At 48.5% G+C, this 17,196-nt stretch overlaps 1 protein-coding gene across 1 annotated transcript in view; it reads left to right on the forward strand.

Moving 5' to 3' along the window:
* Positions 1–17,196, forward strand: part of STRIP2 (striatin interacting protein 2) — a 46,769-nt gene that overhangs the window by 9,459 nt on the left and 20,114 nt on the right. The window contains exons 4-17 of the mRNA XM_043463700.1: positions 111–245; positions 1,569–1,689; positions 2,655–2,723; positions 2,921–3,027; positions 3,721–3,848; positions 4,739–4,942; positions 6,165–6,400; positions 6,654–6,719; positions 7,391–7,454; positions 8,249–8,320; positions 11,381–11,455; positions 12,147–12,244; positions 12,708–12,834; positions 15,343–15,443. Coding sequence (XP_043319635.1) covers positions 111–245; positions 1,569–1,689; positions 2,655–2,723; positions 2,921–3,027; positions 3,721–3,848; positions 4,739–4,942; positions 6,165–6,400; positions 6,654–6,719; positions 7,391–7,454; positions 8,249–8,320; positions 11,381–11,455; positions 12,147–12,244; positions 12,708–12,834; positions 15,343–15,443 — 1,603 coding nt within the window. The remainder of the gene's footprint in view (positions 1–110; positions 246–1,568; positions 1,690–2,654; positions 2,724–2,920; positions 3,028–3,720; positions 3,849–4,738; positions 4,943–6,164; positions 6,401–6,653; positions 6,720–7,390; positions 7,455–8,248; positions 8,321–11,380; positions 11,456–12,146; positions 12,245–12,707; positions 12,835–15,342; positions 15,444–17,196) is intronic.

Consider the following 17,196-nt stretch of genomic DNA (forward strand, 5'->3'; position numbering starts at 1 on the left):
GAAGAATTTGTTGGTGGGGGCTGGCATCAGAGGTGCATACATTCCCAGAAGCCTTTCCAAGAAGGGGAGGCAACAGCTGACACTGCTCCTGTATGGCCTTCTGTCCCCAGTGCAGGGTGAGGAGTGGCTGGAGTTGGAGGAAGATGCCCAGAAGGCCTACGTGATGGGACTCCTAGACCGGCTGGAGGTGGTCAGTAGGGAACGGAGACTGAAGGTGGCCCGAGCCGTTCTCTACCTGGCCCAAGGTGAGCAGCCACCCTTGCCAACCTGAGAGGGGTGGAGACTGGGGAGAGAGATGGTGTTATCAGGACTGGGATGACTCAAGTCATACTGGGAAAGCCAGGTCCCTGCCTCACGAGGACAATCGTGTCGTGTGCTAGGACTGTAGCCTTGTACTTACACGAAAAGGAGATAGTGGTAGATCCTGCTCTGGATCCCTTGGAATCAACCTTAATCTTTCCAGGCGTGCCAGGATTTCTTACAGGGTTCTTTTTTTCCTTAACCTGGGCTGTAATTGTTTATAGAGAGGGTCCTTGTGGCCAGAGCTGACAGTGTACCACCACCATCTGAGCTTGCTTTCTCCAGGTGTGGCCTGGCTCTGACAGGAGATGCAAGGGGGGATGCCACCAATTTACACATTGTTTCTCACTGGTGTTTACATGGTCCAAGCCAACACAGCAGCAGCAGAGGATGCTGTGAGTGATTTGTCACTGAGATGATCAGAGCTTGGTGAGATTAACTGATGAAAGCTTCCCAAAAGATACCTGTGAGCCAGGTGTTGGAAAGAGAAATGAGATAGCTTAGCTGAAGTAGTAAAAGAAAGCCCTGAGATAGTAAATAACAGGATTGTTGGCAAAACCAACTAATTAAAAGCTTTAAAAAAAAAAAAACCTAAAAAAAAAATCATAAATGGAGAGGAAAGAAAGGTATCTGGCGAAGGAAAAACTGTAGCAAACAAGGCAGTGCCCAGCCCTATCTCTTGGGTCTGGTGCCTTGGCCAAGTTCCAGCTGCCAGTCCCTTCATCTTTTTGCCTGAGGGCTTTCTATGCAGCCCACAGAAGAACTGGGGGGCTCATGTGCTCCCCTTATCCAGTGCATTCCTCAGCACGTGCCAGGAGTTAGTGGGCGAACAGCCCGACCGCCTCAGCCCTCTTGGGTGGGACGATTCCAAGTTGTTTGTTTTATACTGTTCTCCAGAGCTTCTCCCCACTTGGGATTGAGTTCTTGGCTGCCTTCTCTTCCCTATGTCACTTCCCCACTTCTCTACTGATGGCTCCTGGGATCAACTCTCAATAAACTACTTGCACTTGAATCCTTGTCTCTGCACTTCCTTCTCAGGGAACTCACTTAAGACAGCCCACCTATGAGCACATTAGACCTCACCCTGCAGACTGCTTCTCCTTTCCCCTGCCTCATTCTGGGAAGTTCTGGGCGGCTCCTGCCCTACCTTTGTCCATCTAATTGTTGGGTAGAGAGTTAGAAGATAGTCTTAAGATCATGGGGCAAGGTGGAAAGAACCGGGATAACCCCCTGCCCCTCAACCTCTGTGGCCCTGTCTGGTCCTTTAGGCACTTTTGGGGAATGTGACTCAGAGGTCGATGTGCTCCACTGGTCCAGGTACAACTGCTTCCTGCTGTATCAGATGGGGACCTTCTCGGCCTTCCTGGAGCTACTCCACATGGAAATCGAGTGAGAAGCCTTCGGGGAGGGCTGGCCACCCCCTTCCTTGAAGGTTGCCTCATGTCCTAAGCTGGTTCCCTCACTGTAGAGCCTTCTTTTTTCACACTTCAGTCCAGAGCCCACTGACAGTTCCCCTCCAGCAGCCATGCTCGCTGGTAGTCTGTCCTCCTCCCTGAGGTTGGGCTCATCAGCAGCTTCTGCCCCATGTACAGCTTCAGTACTGGGCTTCAGGGGCCTATCCTGTGTTGCATTTTTATTCAGACACCTTCTCAGCTCAGCCTCCCTCTGGAATGAAGAAAACCGTTCTCCCTGAGAACATGACACAGAGGGACCGGACCAGTTCCCATGGCTGTACCCAGTTCTTTCCCCCATGGTTATAGCTTCAAAGGTGGCCTTATCTACTGCTCCCACTCTAGTGACCCCCACATGTTGATTGCCTGGTGGCTCAGACAGTAAAAAAGAAATCCACCTACAATGCAGGAGACCCAGATTAGATCCCTGGGTCAGGAAGATCCCCTGGAGAAGGAAATGGCAGCCCACTCCAGTATTCTTGCCTGGGAAATCTCATGGACAGAGGAGTCTGGTGGGCTACAGTCCACTGGGTTGCAAAGAGTCGGACACGACTGAGCAACTAAGACTTCATATTGTCTCACCCTGTCACTCAGGTGTTTTAGATGGGGTTAATTCTGTTTATTAGTCACCAAGCATTGTTTTGTGTCTAGCACAGGGCTAGACATAATGGGGATTTTAAGACACGTGAATATCATAGACCCTACCCTTTCTTGTCTTCACTGTAGATAAGGATTTGCTGAGGTAGCAGGAAGAATTCTATGGGCTCCTCTACCTTAAACCAATTTCTTTAGCTACATGGACAGGGAGTGGCAGGTACTCATATTTGTGCATATGGCAAGAGTGGAGTACAGGGAGTAAAGAGGCCTAATGGGTTCCTGTTTTCTCCCTCGTCCCTGTGGCAGCAACAGCCAGGCCTGTAGCAGTGCTCTTCGGAAGCCAGCCATCTCCATTGCTGACAGCACAGAGCTCCGGTGAGTAGGGCTGCCCACGGGATTGGAACAGGGGATCATTAGCGATGGGTAACCTTTGCTCAGATTTCAGATGCTCCCAGACCGCTAGAAGTTCCTAATTCCGCTGGATTGGGCCCCCACAGAGACCATGCCTGAGGTCTCAGACCACAGACTGGAAACTGCCATGGGAACCTCTTGTGACCCTTCTGTAACCTCAGGGTGCTGCTGAGTGTCCTGTACCTAATGGTGGAAAATATCCGCCTGGAGCGAGAGACAGACTCCTGTGGGTGGAGGACAGCCCGGGAGACCTTCCGCACCGAATTGAGTAAGAAGTGGCACGCAAGGAGCCTAGGGCGGACGGGAAGCATAGCATCTGCTCAAGAGGGACAAACAAGTTTTCTTTTGTCGTCTTCTTCTTTTTAAGAATTAACATCCCTTCTTTTAGGACAGAGATTCTTTGTGGCAGGCATGATGGCCTGGCTTGAATGCCCCTCTGTCTGTGAGCTAGGCCCACTCATATATCTTCTCTGTATTTTGGTTTTCTTTATTTCTATAAGTGGGAAGTCATCCATCTCCCCTTCCATCACAAATCCCACATGAAAAAATGAGGTGACTTATCTTGAAAATATAAGTTGGTGTTGCCCTCAGTCAGGGATGAGATATGAAGACCTTTGAGATTTTTAAAAATACATTTGTTGATGCGGGAAGGTGAGTTGTAATCTACAAAATGTTTGAGTTCCTCAGCCAGAAAGCATCTTTATTACTGTTAACTTCTAGTTTGACATTCACCCCCAAGCATTCTACCTCCACGACCTCTCTTATCCTGCCCTTGGTGGGGGGGGCGGGAGGGGCGTGTTCCCCAAAGAGGCCCTCTAAGCCTCCTTCTAAAAACCAAGTTCTCAGATTCTTTGCGAGGAGGTGAGTGCCTTCCTCCGTGTGTCCAGAAGCAGAGTTACAGGAACTGGGTTTCAGCGGCTTCATCTTCACTTTCTCACTTGCCTCTCTCCGCAACCCCCAGGCTTCTCCACGCATAATCAGGAGCCTTTTGCCCTTCTGCTTTTCTCTATGGTCACCAAGTTCTGCAGCGGCCTGGCTCCCCACTTCCCCATAAAGAAGGTCCTGCTTCTGCTCTGGAAAGTAGTCATGGTGAGTGGCTGATTCTTTCCCTCTCCCATCTCATCAGATAGGCAGTGCCTTCTGCCACCGCAGTTTTTTCTAGTCTGATTCCAGGAGGCTGGAGCTAGGCAGAATAACAGGGCAGCTGTTAGCCAGTGGAGGGGCAATAGGGCTGTCCTGGAGAAATCAGAGGTTCTGTTTCGGGGCAGGTTACCTATTTCTGTTGGACTGATGGGAGATGCCACTTTTCGAGGTGGGGTGTTATTGCACCTCTCCCTGATAGAGCTAATGTTTCGTGGAAAGAACACTGGCTGAGAGGTGGGAGATCTGACCTCTGTTGATGCTGAGGAACCTTGGGCAATGCTCTGTGTCTCAGTTTCTCTAGCTGTAAAGTGTAGGGTTTAGTGCCTGCTCTCCGTCCAGATAGAGGATTTGCTTTCATAAAATGAAGTCCTTGGAAGTGTTTGGTCGCAGTTTTGTTACTAATTATTCAACCCGATTCTTCCTCTTTGGCTCCCACCCCACAGAACTGGCTGAACAACCTACCCTCCAGGGCAGGCCTTGAGAGATTCTAGGGGTGTATAGTATCTAGATGTACTCCTAAAATGGGGTATATTTTCCTGTTTTTATCCCCCGGTGGAGGCCTTCAGTAGTCCCTTTCCTAATTCCTGGGGATGTTTCCAGCCCTGGGTCAGTAAATAATACTTTGTCCTGACCCCTGAGCTCTAAGGGATAGTAGCCACCTCTGAGACTGGGCCCAGTCTCCACATTCTTTTTGCTTTCTCCTGTTGTATTACTTCGTAATTAAGGAGGGTTCTTGGGGACTAGAGACTGTGACTCTTCTCTCCGTCTACACTTCCCTGACCTTGCTCTCTGACTTCTTTCCTCTCTTCTCTGCCCCTTTCCTGTTCAAACCTCAGTTTACCCTCGGTGGATTTGAGCATCTACAGGCTCTCAAAGTACAGAAGCGGGCGGAACTGGGCCTGCCTCCACTGGCGGAGGACAGTATCCAGGTGGTGAAGAGCATGCGGGCTGCCTCCCCGCCTTCCTACACCCTCGACCTGGGGGAGTCTCAGCTGGCACCTCCACCCTCCAAACTGCGAGGCCGCCGTGGTTCTCGAAGGGTATGGACTAAAGCAGAGAGTGGTGTTGTGGCACTGGCTGGCCAAAAGTCGAGATTCTAAGCAGCTCTGGATATGTTAGGAAAGAGCAGCAATGACTCTGCTGTCTTACCCCTGAGCAGCCCTGTGACCAACCTGAAATCTTGGAGACTATACTTTGGCTTCTGTCCCCAAGTCCTGATGGAGTCCTGGCTGTCAAGATGTCACACTGTGATATCACTTCATAGAACCATGTCTTACTAAGGATCATTGACCTAGACCTCAGTGCCTGGAGCTCCCTAGCATGCCAAACAACAGTTGGGGTATAATCCTGGCCATAGGTACCTGGTAGAGGCACTTTATCATTTTCTTCTCAGTAAGAAGTTTTACTCTGAGCCAGCCATGCTCCCCTCTGGCCTTGAAACCAGAGGCTTACATTTAAAGATGACTGGCTAGGGGTCTAGATAGTCTGCGTCCCTAGAAAGGTCACAGGTACAACTTGCACTGAGACCTGACCATGCTCCCAAGAGCTCGCCCGCCTGATCTACCTGACTTCACCAGCTACAGGTGACTGGTCCAGACAGTCACACTCAGTAATCCAGTCGACATTATCTGCAGTGTGATATTTTTTTAACCTTTATTTTTTGTTGTACAAAGTATTGCTTACTCATTATAGAAAATTTAGAACAAGTATAAAAATGTGAAAAGGGAGAAAAAAAAGTCTTCCCCAATCTTGACAACCAGAAGCAGTCACTGTTAACTTTTTGGCCTATTTCTGTCCAGTCTTTTTTGTCTTTCTGTGACAAGATTTAAAATTCCAAACTCAATTCCCTCTGCCTAGCAGCAAGCTCCCGTTCTCCTCTTCCTCAGTCAGCCAGTTGGTGTATGCTCACAGAAGGCAAATTAATTGAATGTTCACCTAAGGGGAGCATAATTAGGAAGGAAAGTGCAGGCAAAAAAAAAAAGCATCAGTGCTTTCTGAAAGCTAAGTGTGACTTTGGGATTATCTGTGCTCTCCCAGCCGTTGGTGTGGTTGCTTGAGAGAGCTTCCTGTCCTGGAATTGGGCCTGGTGGGTACAGTAGGGTTGAGATGGGAAGAGAAAGTTCTCACTAAGGGTGGGTTCTTACTCCATGTTCTGTGAAGTCAGCAGCCTGGGGGTAGTGGGTAGTCTCAAACAAGGATGCCCAGACTGAGATTTCTGGACACCTTCCCTCTCTCCTTCTACCCACCCTCCTCGCCCCCCAGCAACTCCTTACTAAGCAGGACAGCTTGGACATCTACAATGAACGAGATCTCTTTAAGACTGAGGAACCAGCCACAGAGGAGGAAGAGGAATCTGCCAGCGATGGAGAACGCACTTTGGATGGAGAGTTAGACCTGCTAGAGCAGGACCCTCTAGTACCCCCTCCATCCTCACAGGCACCCCTCTCTGCTGAGCGGGTGGCCTTTCCCAAGGGCCTACCCTGGGCCCCGAAGGTCAGGTAGGCTTGATAACACCAGGGACCCCGGGTTTCGGGGTTCCAGTCACTGGAGGTTGAGGGTGGAGTGGTCTGTGTATTCAAGGCTCAGTAAGCTGGGCTGTGAGTTAGAACTCCTGGGTGGGGAGTTCCCTTTATTGGCTTCCCTTGCTGTTCTAGTTTTCCATCTGGAGGGGTGGGAGCCCAGTAAGGTTCTCTCTCTCAAGGTTTGCTATTCTTCCCTTCTCTGGGATTTGTCTGTCCACCATCCTCTCAGACAGAAGGACATTGAGCACTTCTTGGAGATGAGTAGGAACAAGTTCATCGGATTCACTCTGGGGCAGTAAGTGACTGGATGGTCAGAACTGGCTATATAGAGGGGTTCTTAGGGGCCAGAGGAGTGGGTGGCTTGAAATGAGAGATGTTGCCTAGTTGTGATACAACCCAGAGCCTTGGGCAGATCCCATTGACTGCTTTGGATTCTTGCCATGAAGTTTTGTCCTTCCAGTTTTCTAGAACTTTTATGTTCTCAGCCAGGTATAGGATGTTGATCAAGTCATTTCCCTATGGGAATCAATTTCCTCATCAGAGTGTTATGAGATGGTCCCTACAGGCTCTTTCCTAGACAATTCTGTGAAGAAGCCACATGGTGGGAACAGATCCAGTCTTTCCCCATCTCCCTACCTTCATGAATCCTCACTGGTCACTGCAAAGCTTCAGAAACCATTCTTACTGCTGTTTTGCTGTCAAAAGTGTTGTTGGGCAACATGCCCTTTTAAATAGGAACCTACTCCAGACAAAGTGAGTCCCCACTAGACTATACAGAAATCCTAAGTTACAGGGACTCTTCTCTGTACCATTATTCTTTTTGTGTCCTGAAGCAATAATGAGGGACCTGATAACTTGCAGAGAAAGATCCAGGCGACCAGAAGGTGAAAGTGGCCTGGTCTGTGTGACTCCAGGAGTATAGGTAGTTCTCTGTACTTCTGACCTTTATGTATCTTGTGTTCACAGGGACACAGATACTTTGGTTGGATTACCCAGGCCCATTCACGAGAGTGTGAAGACCCTCAAGCAGGTGAGCAGGTTGGGCTGTCAGTCTTCAGAGATAGGGACCCATCAGTACAAATTGGATGGCCCCCAGTAGGGTCCTGGGTCCTGGGTGGGGCTCTTCCACTAGACATGTTCTGAACCTGTTATTCTGTATTTCCTCTGCAAGGGTTTTGGCCAAGCAGATAAAAAATCATGTCTCTCCCTACCTATTCAGTGTCCTACATTTAGATGAATGAAAAAGTTATCTTTTCTTCTCTCTTTGCTTTTCCCTCCTCCCACCCTACTCTCCCTCTTCCCACTTATCACTTCCTTTCCTCTCACTTCTCCCTCCTTAGAGGCTCAGTAGCTTCCACAGGCCCAGGATCAAGTAGCAGTCTGCTCTATCCAGAGTGTATGTGAGGACAAGTAAGAGTAGTCTATTCCCTGCACAGATGTTGAGCCCAGCCTTACCTCATCATTATCACTCCGTTCGCACATGCACACACATACAGGCATCTGCAGCAGAGCTCTCAGAGCAGTGGTCCTAGGCCTGGGCTTGTTCTTTTCTTCCCCTTGCACTTTGGTTGAAGGTAGATGCTAAGGTATTTGCTGCCCATCCAATGTGGAAATATGAAATAAATAAAAATACTGTATTAAAGAACTTTGCTGATGTTCATGATGCAAAGGTCAGGAAGACTCCTGCCTTCAAAGAGTGCATGGTTTATTTGAGGTGACAGATCCATAAATAGGGCAATTCCTCGTCATTGGGGAGGTTAAGCAAGAGGCTGGTACACATGTGATCAAGGCCCTCAGCCCCTTGTTGACATCTTGTGTTCCCAGCACAAGTACGTCTCCATTGCAGATGTTCAGATCAAGAATGAGGAGGAGCTGGAGAAGTGCCCCATGTCTTTGGTGAGTCCAGGGAAGGCCTGCACAGGGGGAGGTCTCTGCAGTGCTGTCAGAGAACTGGTGTGTCTGCTGCGGGACTCTCACTGCACACTAGGCAAGCACGGTCTCTACTTTCACAATAAAGTTGGAGAAAAACAATAGTTATTAAGAAACAAAGATTTTCAGAGAATGGTAGAGACAGTTAAGAAAATTGAAATAGGATGACATACCATGTAGTAGACTACTTTAGCTTGGGCGGTCAGGGTATGTAGACCTCTGAGAAGGTGACAGTTAACCAAGATCTGAGGTACAAGAAGGAGCTGGCCATAAGAACATCAAGGCAAAAAGCATTCCAAGCAGAGAGAACAGCCTTATTAAAGGTAAGAGCGAGCTGAGTGTTAGAAGTAGAGAATGAAGACTGTTATGGCTGGAGCATGGAGTGAGAGTTGTATGACGGAGTCAGAGAGGTGGTGTGGGGCCGCTTTACACAGGACATTTAAGCAAAGATAGGGAGCTTGAAGTTGATTGACATGACAAAGGGAAGCCTTCAGAGATTTTAAGCGGGAGTGACATGATCTGATTTATCTTTCTAAAAACCTTTGGCTACTTTGTAAAGGCTTGATGAGGAAAGAGCTGAAGCAGGGAGGTTGGGAGACTAAAAATGATCAAGATGAGAGATGATGGTGTTTTAGACCAAGGTAGTAATTTGGTGCATAATGCAGTCCACAGGGTCACAGAGTCTGACGCGACTTAGCGACTGAACAGCACGGAATTGTGGAGATAGGGAGAAGGGGATGAATTGGGGTTATATTTTGGAGGTATAGCTGACAAGAGTTGCAGTTCCGTTGAATGTGGATACAGAGACATAAAGGGCAATCAAGAATAAGTACAATTTGGACTTCTCTGGCGGTCCAGTGGTTAAGACTCCATGCTTCCACTGCAGAGGGCACAGGTTTGATCCCAGTTGAGGAAGTTGCATGTTGCCTCAGTGCAGCCCAAAAAAATAAAGAGTAACTACAGTTTGTCAAGATGAGAAGTTATGTTTTCTTTTTTTAAAATATGTTTTCCCCCAATTTTCTTTTTTTCCCCAACACTGCATGGGTTTCAGGATCTTGGTTCCCCAACCAGGGATTGAACCCAGGCCCATAGCAGTCAAAGTACAAGAGTACTAACCACTGCATTGCCAGGGAATTCCCAGGAGTTCTGTTTTATCAACGGTTCTATTTGGGTTGTACTGGGTTTTAGATGTCTACCCATGTAGAGCAGCCAAGCAATTAGATACATGGGCCTAGAGTTCTAGGAGAGAGGACTGACTAAGAGAAATAAATTTGGAAACTGTTTGCTCATGGACAGTGTTAAAAGCCATGGAACTTGCTGAGGTAACCTGAGGAGGGAGGAGAGAGAGAAGAGGATGAGACCCAGCACCAAGCCCTGGGGCACACCAGTATGTTGAGAATGGGATGAGCCAGGAAAGGAGCCAGGAAAGAGGAGTAATAAAAACACCCAGTGAGAGGGTAGGAAATCCAGGAGAGAATGATGCCATAGAAGCTAAGAAAAGAAAGCCTTTTAAGAAGAAGGAGGTGATCAGCTGTGTCAAATGCTGCTGACAAATGGAGCTTGATAAGACTTCAGGTACCCATTGGCTTTGGCAACGTGGAAATGACTGGTGACCTTGATAAGAGCAACCTCAAGGGAAGTGATGGGACTGGAAGCCTAGTTGGAGTGTACTGAAAAAGGAATGTAAAGAAAGGAGGTCGGCTTAGTCAACATAGACAAACCACACAGAAATTTTGTTGTGAAAAGGAAGGTAGAAATGGGGTGGTAGCTTAAGAAGAATGTGGGGTCAAGGGAATGTTTTATAGTGTTATTGGAGGAGATACTGGAGTATGTTTATGTCCTAAGAGGGATGATCCAGGAGAAATATAATTACAGAACCGAAGCACTCAACAAAACAAAAGGGTATGAGCACCAGTAGTGGATAGCCTTTGATAGAAGTAACCAGTTCATCCTTCATGGCACATGGGAAGGTAGAGACTCTGGTAGATTTGGTGTTGAGAAGATGAGGCTATGCCTGTCTGATTGCTTCTGTTTTGTCTGTTAACTGAGAAGTAGGATCAGCAACTGTTGAGGGGCTGTGGGTTGAGGGTGTTGGTTTGAAGAGAGGGGAGAATGTATGAAATAGGCCTTTTAGAAAGCAGAAGATAAACATGCAGGGTCGCCAGGATGTTGAGACTTGTGTCCATTTTAGCAGCAGCAGCGTTGTGTGGGATAGAGGGCCTGGCTATCCCTCCCTCAGGGTCTCATGGCGGTGACTCTTGTCCTGTCACAGGGTGACCTGGGGGGAAGACAGATTGCATTGGCCAAAGGTGACAGTGACCTAAGTAGCCTCTTGAGCACTAGAGGCCCCTGTCTCCCCACTCTGATAAAGGACTTAAATGGGGTCATCACAAGGACAGAGTTGTGCATAAGGGGCTGGTCCAAAAGCAGGGCTGTCATGGAGGGTACTGGAGAAGAAAAGAAAATGGCATCCACCTAAACTCTTCCCTGCTCACTGCTTCTGCAGGCCTTCATTAGCCCCCTCTGTGTAGTCATCCATCTCTCCTCCCTGGCTTCAGAGCCTCCCTGAGCTTTCAGATGGCCTCGGATTGACACCATAGGAAGTGCCTCTGTATGGGGTGTCAGTTCCAATGTCCCAGGCATACCTGTGGCCTGAGCTAAGCCCATGTATGTACAGCAAAGCAGTAGTATGAGCCAAATCCTCGGTGGGAGTTCTGCCTCTGACCTGGCAAGCGATATAGGAAGAACTCTAGATGGATTCCAGATAACGGGACAACTAAAATCATAGGTTCTCAGGGCTGGAAGAGCGCTCTGAGTTCTTCCAGACCAGTCCTTGATCCTTGAAAGAGGAGATTAGGTCTCAGAGAGGGAAAGTAACTGACCCAGGGTCTTGCAGTGACTCATGAACACAGCTCGGGTATGAATCTGACTCCCAGCTCTTGTCCTGCCATCCTCCACAGCCAAGGAAAGATAGATTTTGGTCAGCTGGAAAACGGTCTGAGCAAACTGTGTGTTTTCTTGCTGTAGGGGGAAGAGGTGGTACCAGAGACGCCATGCGAAATCCTCTACCAGGGCATGCTGTATAGCCTCCCCCAGTACATGGTAAGGAGACGGCCAGATCAGGGCTGTGAGAGCTTCTCAGCTGCGAGGAAGAGATAGCAGAGAGCCCTTCTAAGCTGAGCCCTGTGTCACTTGAGTTTGCTTCCTGAGCCTTCACCCACCGGGCCATGTTCTCTGACACTTCAGAATTCTGATCTCCCCTTGGGGCTCCTCCCAGAGGAAGGAGGACTTGTCTTTACCTCCAAGTCCTTGTTTGGGAGAGGTGGGGAATGGGGTAGGCTCCATGCAGGATGCACCAGGGGCCTCTCCTGAGTAAGTGCCTTAGTCCCTCTGAGGTCTGCCGTGGCGTCCGGTGTCCTAATTGGCCTCAGTCTACGAGGGGAGGATGCTGATGGTCTGAGGGAGAGGAAGGAAGAGGGTGGGGGTGGATCTTGCCTCTCCCTCCCACCTAACTTCTAGGCATTGCCCCCACTCTCTCTGCTCCTTCTCTCATCCACTTTGGAAAGAGCAGTCTTGACGCAGAACAGTCTGTAAGCACATCTCTTCAGGCTCCTTAGCCTCCCAGGCAGGCCCGTCAGGACTGGGCACCAGTTTGCCCTTCTGGTGGTAGGGATCTTTGGTTATTGAGTGAAGAACTTGGAGCAAGGATTTCAAACACTTCTCTTGGAGCTGTTGAGTTGTGGAAGGATAGCCTTGTTGAATGGGGTAGATTTCCTCATTTTCTGCTTCCCAGATTGCTCTACTTAAGATTCTACTGGCTGCAGCCCCCACCTCCAAGGCTAAGACAGACTCTATCAATATCCTGGCAGACGTCCTGCCTGAGGAGATGCCGTAAGTGCTTCAGTGGGGGCAGCTGCTGAATACTCACTCTCATGTCTGCAGAGTCTCTCTCGTCCCTGCCTCACCTTGTTAACACTTACAGGGATTGTCTCCAAGGAGGTCTCCTCTCTGTCACCAGTAGCCCCTTTCCACTGCAGTGCTCTCTCTGTGCTCTTTCGAGCCCAGAATTGAGGGTCTGGAGGGCCACATCATTGCCAATGACTGACTGCATGTGTATGTGGGTGGACATTGCTAAGGGACAAGCTTGCCAAAGGTGAGAGAGAGACAAAGGTATCAGAGGAACTTTTCTCCAGATGGACTCACAAGTGGGCAGTCTGGAGGTTTCCCTAGCACAGCTCAGGTTTCTCAGGTTCTGGCTTACTGGTGTGTATTGTATCTGTCCCAAATACCTGGGTCCTCGTAGGCCTCTCACTAAGGCCACCCTCTGCACTGACTCTTCCTTTCCCCATTGTAGCATCACTGTTCTCCAAAGCATGAAGCTGGGCATCGATGTGAACAGGCACAAGGAGATCATTGTAAAGAGCATCTCTGCCCTGCTCCTTCTGCTCCTCAAACACTTCAAACTGAACCACATCTACCAGGTGAGCAGCTCAGAGCACTTCTCCACACCCCGCAGGTGTCCTCCAGGTCCTGCCGCCCAAAGGAAGAACACAAGGGTCTTGGAGTCCAGCAGAGCATCGTTGAGCCTTTTCTTTGTCATGCAGAATCCAGATACATGTTGCACAAGCTTGGGGCACGAGGTGGGGAATTGTCCTAGAAAGTTGCAAACGTCTGTGTCCTTTGAACATTATCCAGGGGTCGTAGGTAGGAATCCCTAGCTTCTTGGGAATATGCCAAGCCAGCTTTGAAGCAATGGAAGACAGGACTCAAGCATGCCACCAAAAGGAGACTGGTGGCGGGGGGTGGTGTCGAGCATACTTTTCTGTATGTGAAGCACTCTTCTAACATTTGAGATGGAATTCTATATAAGGCATACTCTGGCTCGTAAGGGCTTTGCAGTTTTTTAAAGGATACAGATGTGAAGTAGGCAATTATGGAGTGATAAGCGCTGTGTTACAGGTTAAGTATTGGCTGCTATGGAAACACCTAATCCAGCCTGAGGTGGAGAAGCTGTGACTCCTAACCTGAGTCCTACAGAAAACTTGTTAGCCAGGGTGCAGTTGTTGTCAGGGAATGATGGCAGGAAGCATTTAAAGCAGAAAAGCTGATTTGTGAAACTCCTGAGGGGAGAGGGCAAAGTACCTTTGGAAACTAATCAAATGTTTCTGGAGTTCTGCATGGGGTAGAGGGAGATGGGGAGGTCCGGTGGTAACGTGAAGCTGGAGAGGACGGCGGGGAGCAGAGAGTAATACCTGTGCTAGCACACGGTTAGTATTACACTGTGGCCGGCACTCTGTTCAGTTCATGTGGGATCTCATTAAATTCTCTCAACCCTGCGAGGTGGGTCTTATTTTATTCCACTGAGGCTAGCAGACATTAAGAACCTGCTTCCCCATAAGAGCAATGTTTGCCATGCCAAGGAGTTTGGACTTGGTGCTGTGGGTGTTGCCAAGACATAGGAGAAGATGGGGGCAGTGAGTGAGTGTTCTCTGTGGTGAGACCTGGAGAGGAGGCGGAGCTTCTCATTCTTCCACAGAGGCTCTGCCCCATTCCTCCTGAGGAGTCAGAGCCGACCTTGCTGCTAAAACAGCAGGAGCTCAGTGCAGGGAGGCCCTGCAGAGTCTGTGTCCATGGCAGGTTCAGCTGTACAACGTGGATATATATCCACTTCAGTGCAGTCAGAGACATCTTGTAGTGTGTTAGGGTACCCCGAGGACGGACACACCTACCAGTGTTTGCAGAGCAGCAGCAGGGCTGGGAGGAATAGGGAGGGATGAGTGAGAAATAGTGTTCCTAGTAGAAAGAGATCTGCGTATGTGTGCTTCTGTCTGCTTCTCTTGGTGGGCAACATGTGGATCAACAGCCAGACGGGTGGGTGGCTTGATGGGCCTTGCCAGTACGTGTCAGTGTGTCCTGACAAGGCTACAGACATCTCAAACTGAAAGATGTTTCCCATCACTTGACAGTAGGTTTGTATTGGCTCATACACCTGAGGCTTTGTAAAATACCCTGGGTCAGCTGCCGGGGAGAAGATATTTGAGCAGAAGAGAGAACTGAGCAACACAAGCTGACTCCTCACTTCTAACAACACACCTGGGGAGACGGCAGCTGAGTGTGCTGCCATGGCTATTTTATGGTGATCAGGAATCAGTAAGAGCTAAGGGATTTAAAACACTGCAGTTCTCTGCTTTTTCAACCAGTTTCTCCACTTAGAGTAGTTTGGATTCTGGAGACAAACTCTGTGTGATGCTCTTCAGTGTATCATGGGCAACAGCCGGGTCGCACAGCTGCATGACACTGCCCCAGTAGGTCTTCCTGGACGCAAACCCCATCCAGATTCAAGAGAGCCAAGTGGAGTGCTATGTTCTATTGTTTAACCCATCAAAAAGATCTTGGACTTATTCTTAGTGCATTATCTGTTGACTGAAGGACTCTTGTTGATTCATTAAAATACTGATATTCTAAGTATAGGGGCTAGTCCAGTGAACCAGACCCACCTGGAGCCCTCACTCCAGTGGTTCGTTTGGTCACCACGCACTGCATCCATCCTGCCTGAGTGATGCCGGCAGTTGCCGGGCTGCACCTGTTCCTGGCTTGTCCATCACAGCTGAAACCCCTGTGAGCCAGAGCTTTGGAATGGAAGGCAACTCCCTTGGGGAGCCTTCCTTTTCCTGTAGAGCTTAGGAACAAATCTCACAGCAATTCTCTCTGTTTATCTGGAGTAGGATTTTCTTTCTGGCTTGTGTACATTTTGTGCTTTTGGTCAGGCACTTGCAACATACACACACTGCAGACTGTCCCCTTCTGTGTAGGCTAGGCTGGCTGAAGATGGCCCTCCCCACTTCCCAGACAGGAAGACTATTAACACAAGTGGACAGTGGGTATTCTTAGGAATGGATGTCAGAATTGTACTTGCCTCTTTATTTTTCATACAGACCTTCTCTTCTCCCCAAAGTAAGCTTCCTTTCCGCTTTCATCTTTTAATTCAGTTTGAATATGTATCACAACATTTGGTATTTGCCAACTGCATCCCATTGATCCTGAAGTTCTTCAATCAAAATATCTTGTCCTACATCACTGCCAAAAATGGGTAAGGACTCTGGACAGGTTTATTTCAAAAGGCGGTTTGGGGATTGAGAAATTATTTTGTCTCTGAGCCGCCTTTCCATTCTCCCTGGTCCTTTCTGTCTTAGAGCTGTCACTGTCAAATTTAGTTTTCTTGAGGTATTTCTGGTGGGATGTATAATTTGACCTCCTCACAAAGATATTTGTAACTTAATAGTTTTGAAAACTGTAATGCCATAACTCAAAAGAGGCTGCACCGATAAATTTCAGCCCTGTGGCAGAAGGATCCAAAAATGTTATTTTGTGAAGCATCTGGCTTGTCTGGCCAGCCCTGATTTTAGTATAAATCATAAATTGAATCAATTTTATAAAGGGTTATACAGAATTTGTAATTAAAGGTAAACAATAGGCCCTTACTTCGATAGATCAATTTGTGGTTTAAAAACTGCAGTATTTTCACGTCCATTATTTCATTTAATCTCCTCATCAGTGCTAAGACATATCACAACAAGTTTTATTCCCATTTCATCAATTAGGAAACAAATTCAGAAAGGTTAATTAACTTACTTAAGGTTAGCACACCAGCATGACCCTTTAAGTAAGCAGAAGAGGCAGGGTTAAATCACAGTTGCTGTGGCTTGCTCCAGCCAAGTGGGTACTTGGGGGGTTAACAGAGTAGGTCCTTGTTCCTCAGTTTGCTGCTTACACAAAGACCGGAAGCATGTTAATCAGTGGAGTTGCCCAGAAGTGCTTTACCAGAGGCAAGGTTCCTAAAATAGAAGAAGGCTGACGTGACACTTGAGGTGGCTGGAGAGGGGCTAGGAGATGTTGGCCCCACAGTCTGTCAGCGCTGCCAGAAACTCCACCCTGGAGAGACAGCCTACTTCTGTGTAGCTTAAAACACACAGAACCCAAAGTCACAGGACCTGGATTCCTGACCTGGACCTGCCACTTGCTAGCTGTGTCATCTCAAGTGTAAGACACTGTGTTTCTCTGAGCCATAGTATCTTCATCTTTAAAGTGGGAATAATACCTACTCTGACTCTATCATAGACTTTTATAAACATTAGTTAGGATAAACAAAGATGAGAGTGCTTTACTTTTCCTGTTTGGAGGAAGCACTAGAGAATGGGTTTATCCTCACTACAAAGAGACTTCTGCCCCTTAAAAATGGCACTTAAGACGTGCTAGTTGTCCACCAGGGAAAACTGAAAGTGTCGGTGAAGCTGGGGAAGGGCCACAGCTTCATGAAGGCACCTGTGCGTGTCAGCTCACACAGAACGGGGATTTGTTAGGAGGAGATGGGTGGGTTGTTATCTTGAAGAACCTCGGACAGAGGTGCAGCCCTGGGCCTCAGGGTCAGTCTGTAGCACATGGAACCCAGGGGGCCTCTGCACCTTCCTGTGGCCACCCGGCCTCTGCACCTCCACTCCAACTTTTCCTCTGTCACTGACAAATAGTTTTGTCTGCTTCCTAACCCAGAATTTGCCTGCAATGCAGGAGACCCAGGTTCAATCCCTGGGTCAGGACGATGCCCTGGAGAAGGGAATGGCCACCCACTCCAGTATTCTTGCCTGGAAAATCGTATGGACAGAGAAGCCTGGCAAGCCACCTACAGTCCATGGGGTCACAGAGAGTCAGACACAACTGAGCAACTAAGTGAAATATGTCTAAGCCACTTAGTGAAAATATGCCCACCTGAGCTAAACGTGCTCCTGTACCACTTCAGAGACTGAACTGGCTCTTGATCCCTGTTCCACTTCCACATGCCCAGGGTT

Source organism: Cervus canadensis, chromosome 3, assembly GCF_019320065.1.
Source record: "Cervus canadensis isolate Bull #8, Minnesota chromosome 3, ASM1932006v1, whole genome shotgun sequence".
Lineage (NCBI taxonomy): Eukaryota > Metazoa > Chordata > Mammalia > Artiodactyla > Cervidae > Cervus > Cervus canadensis.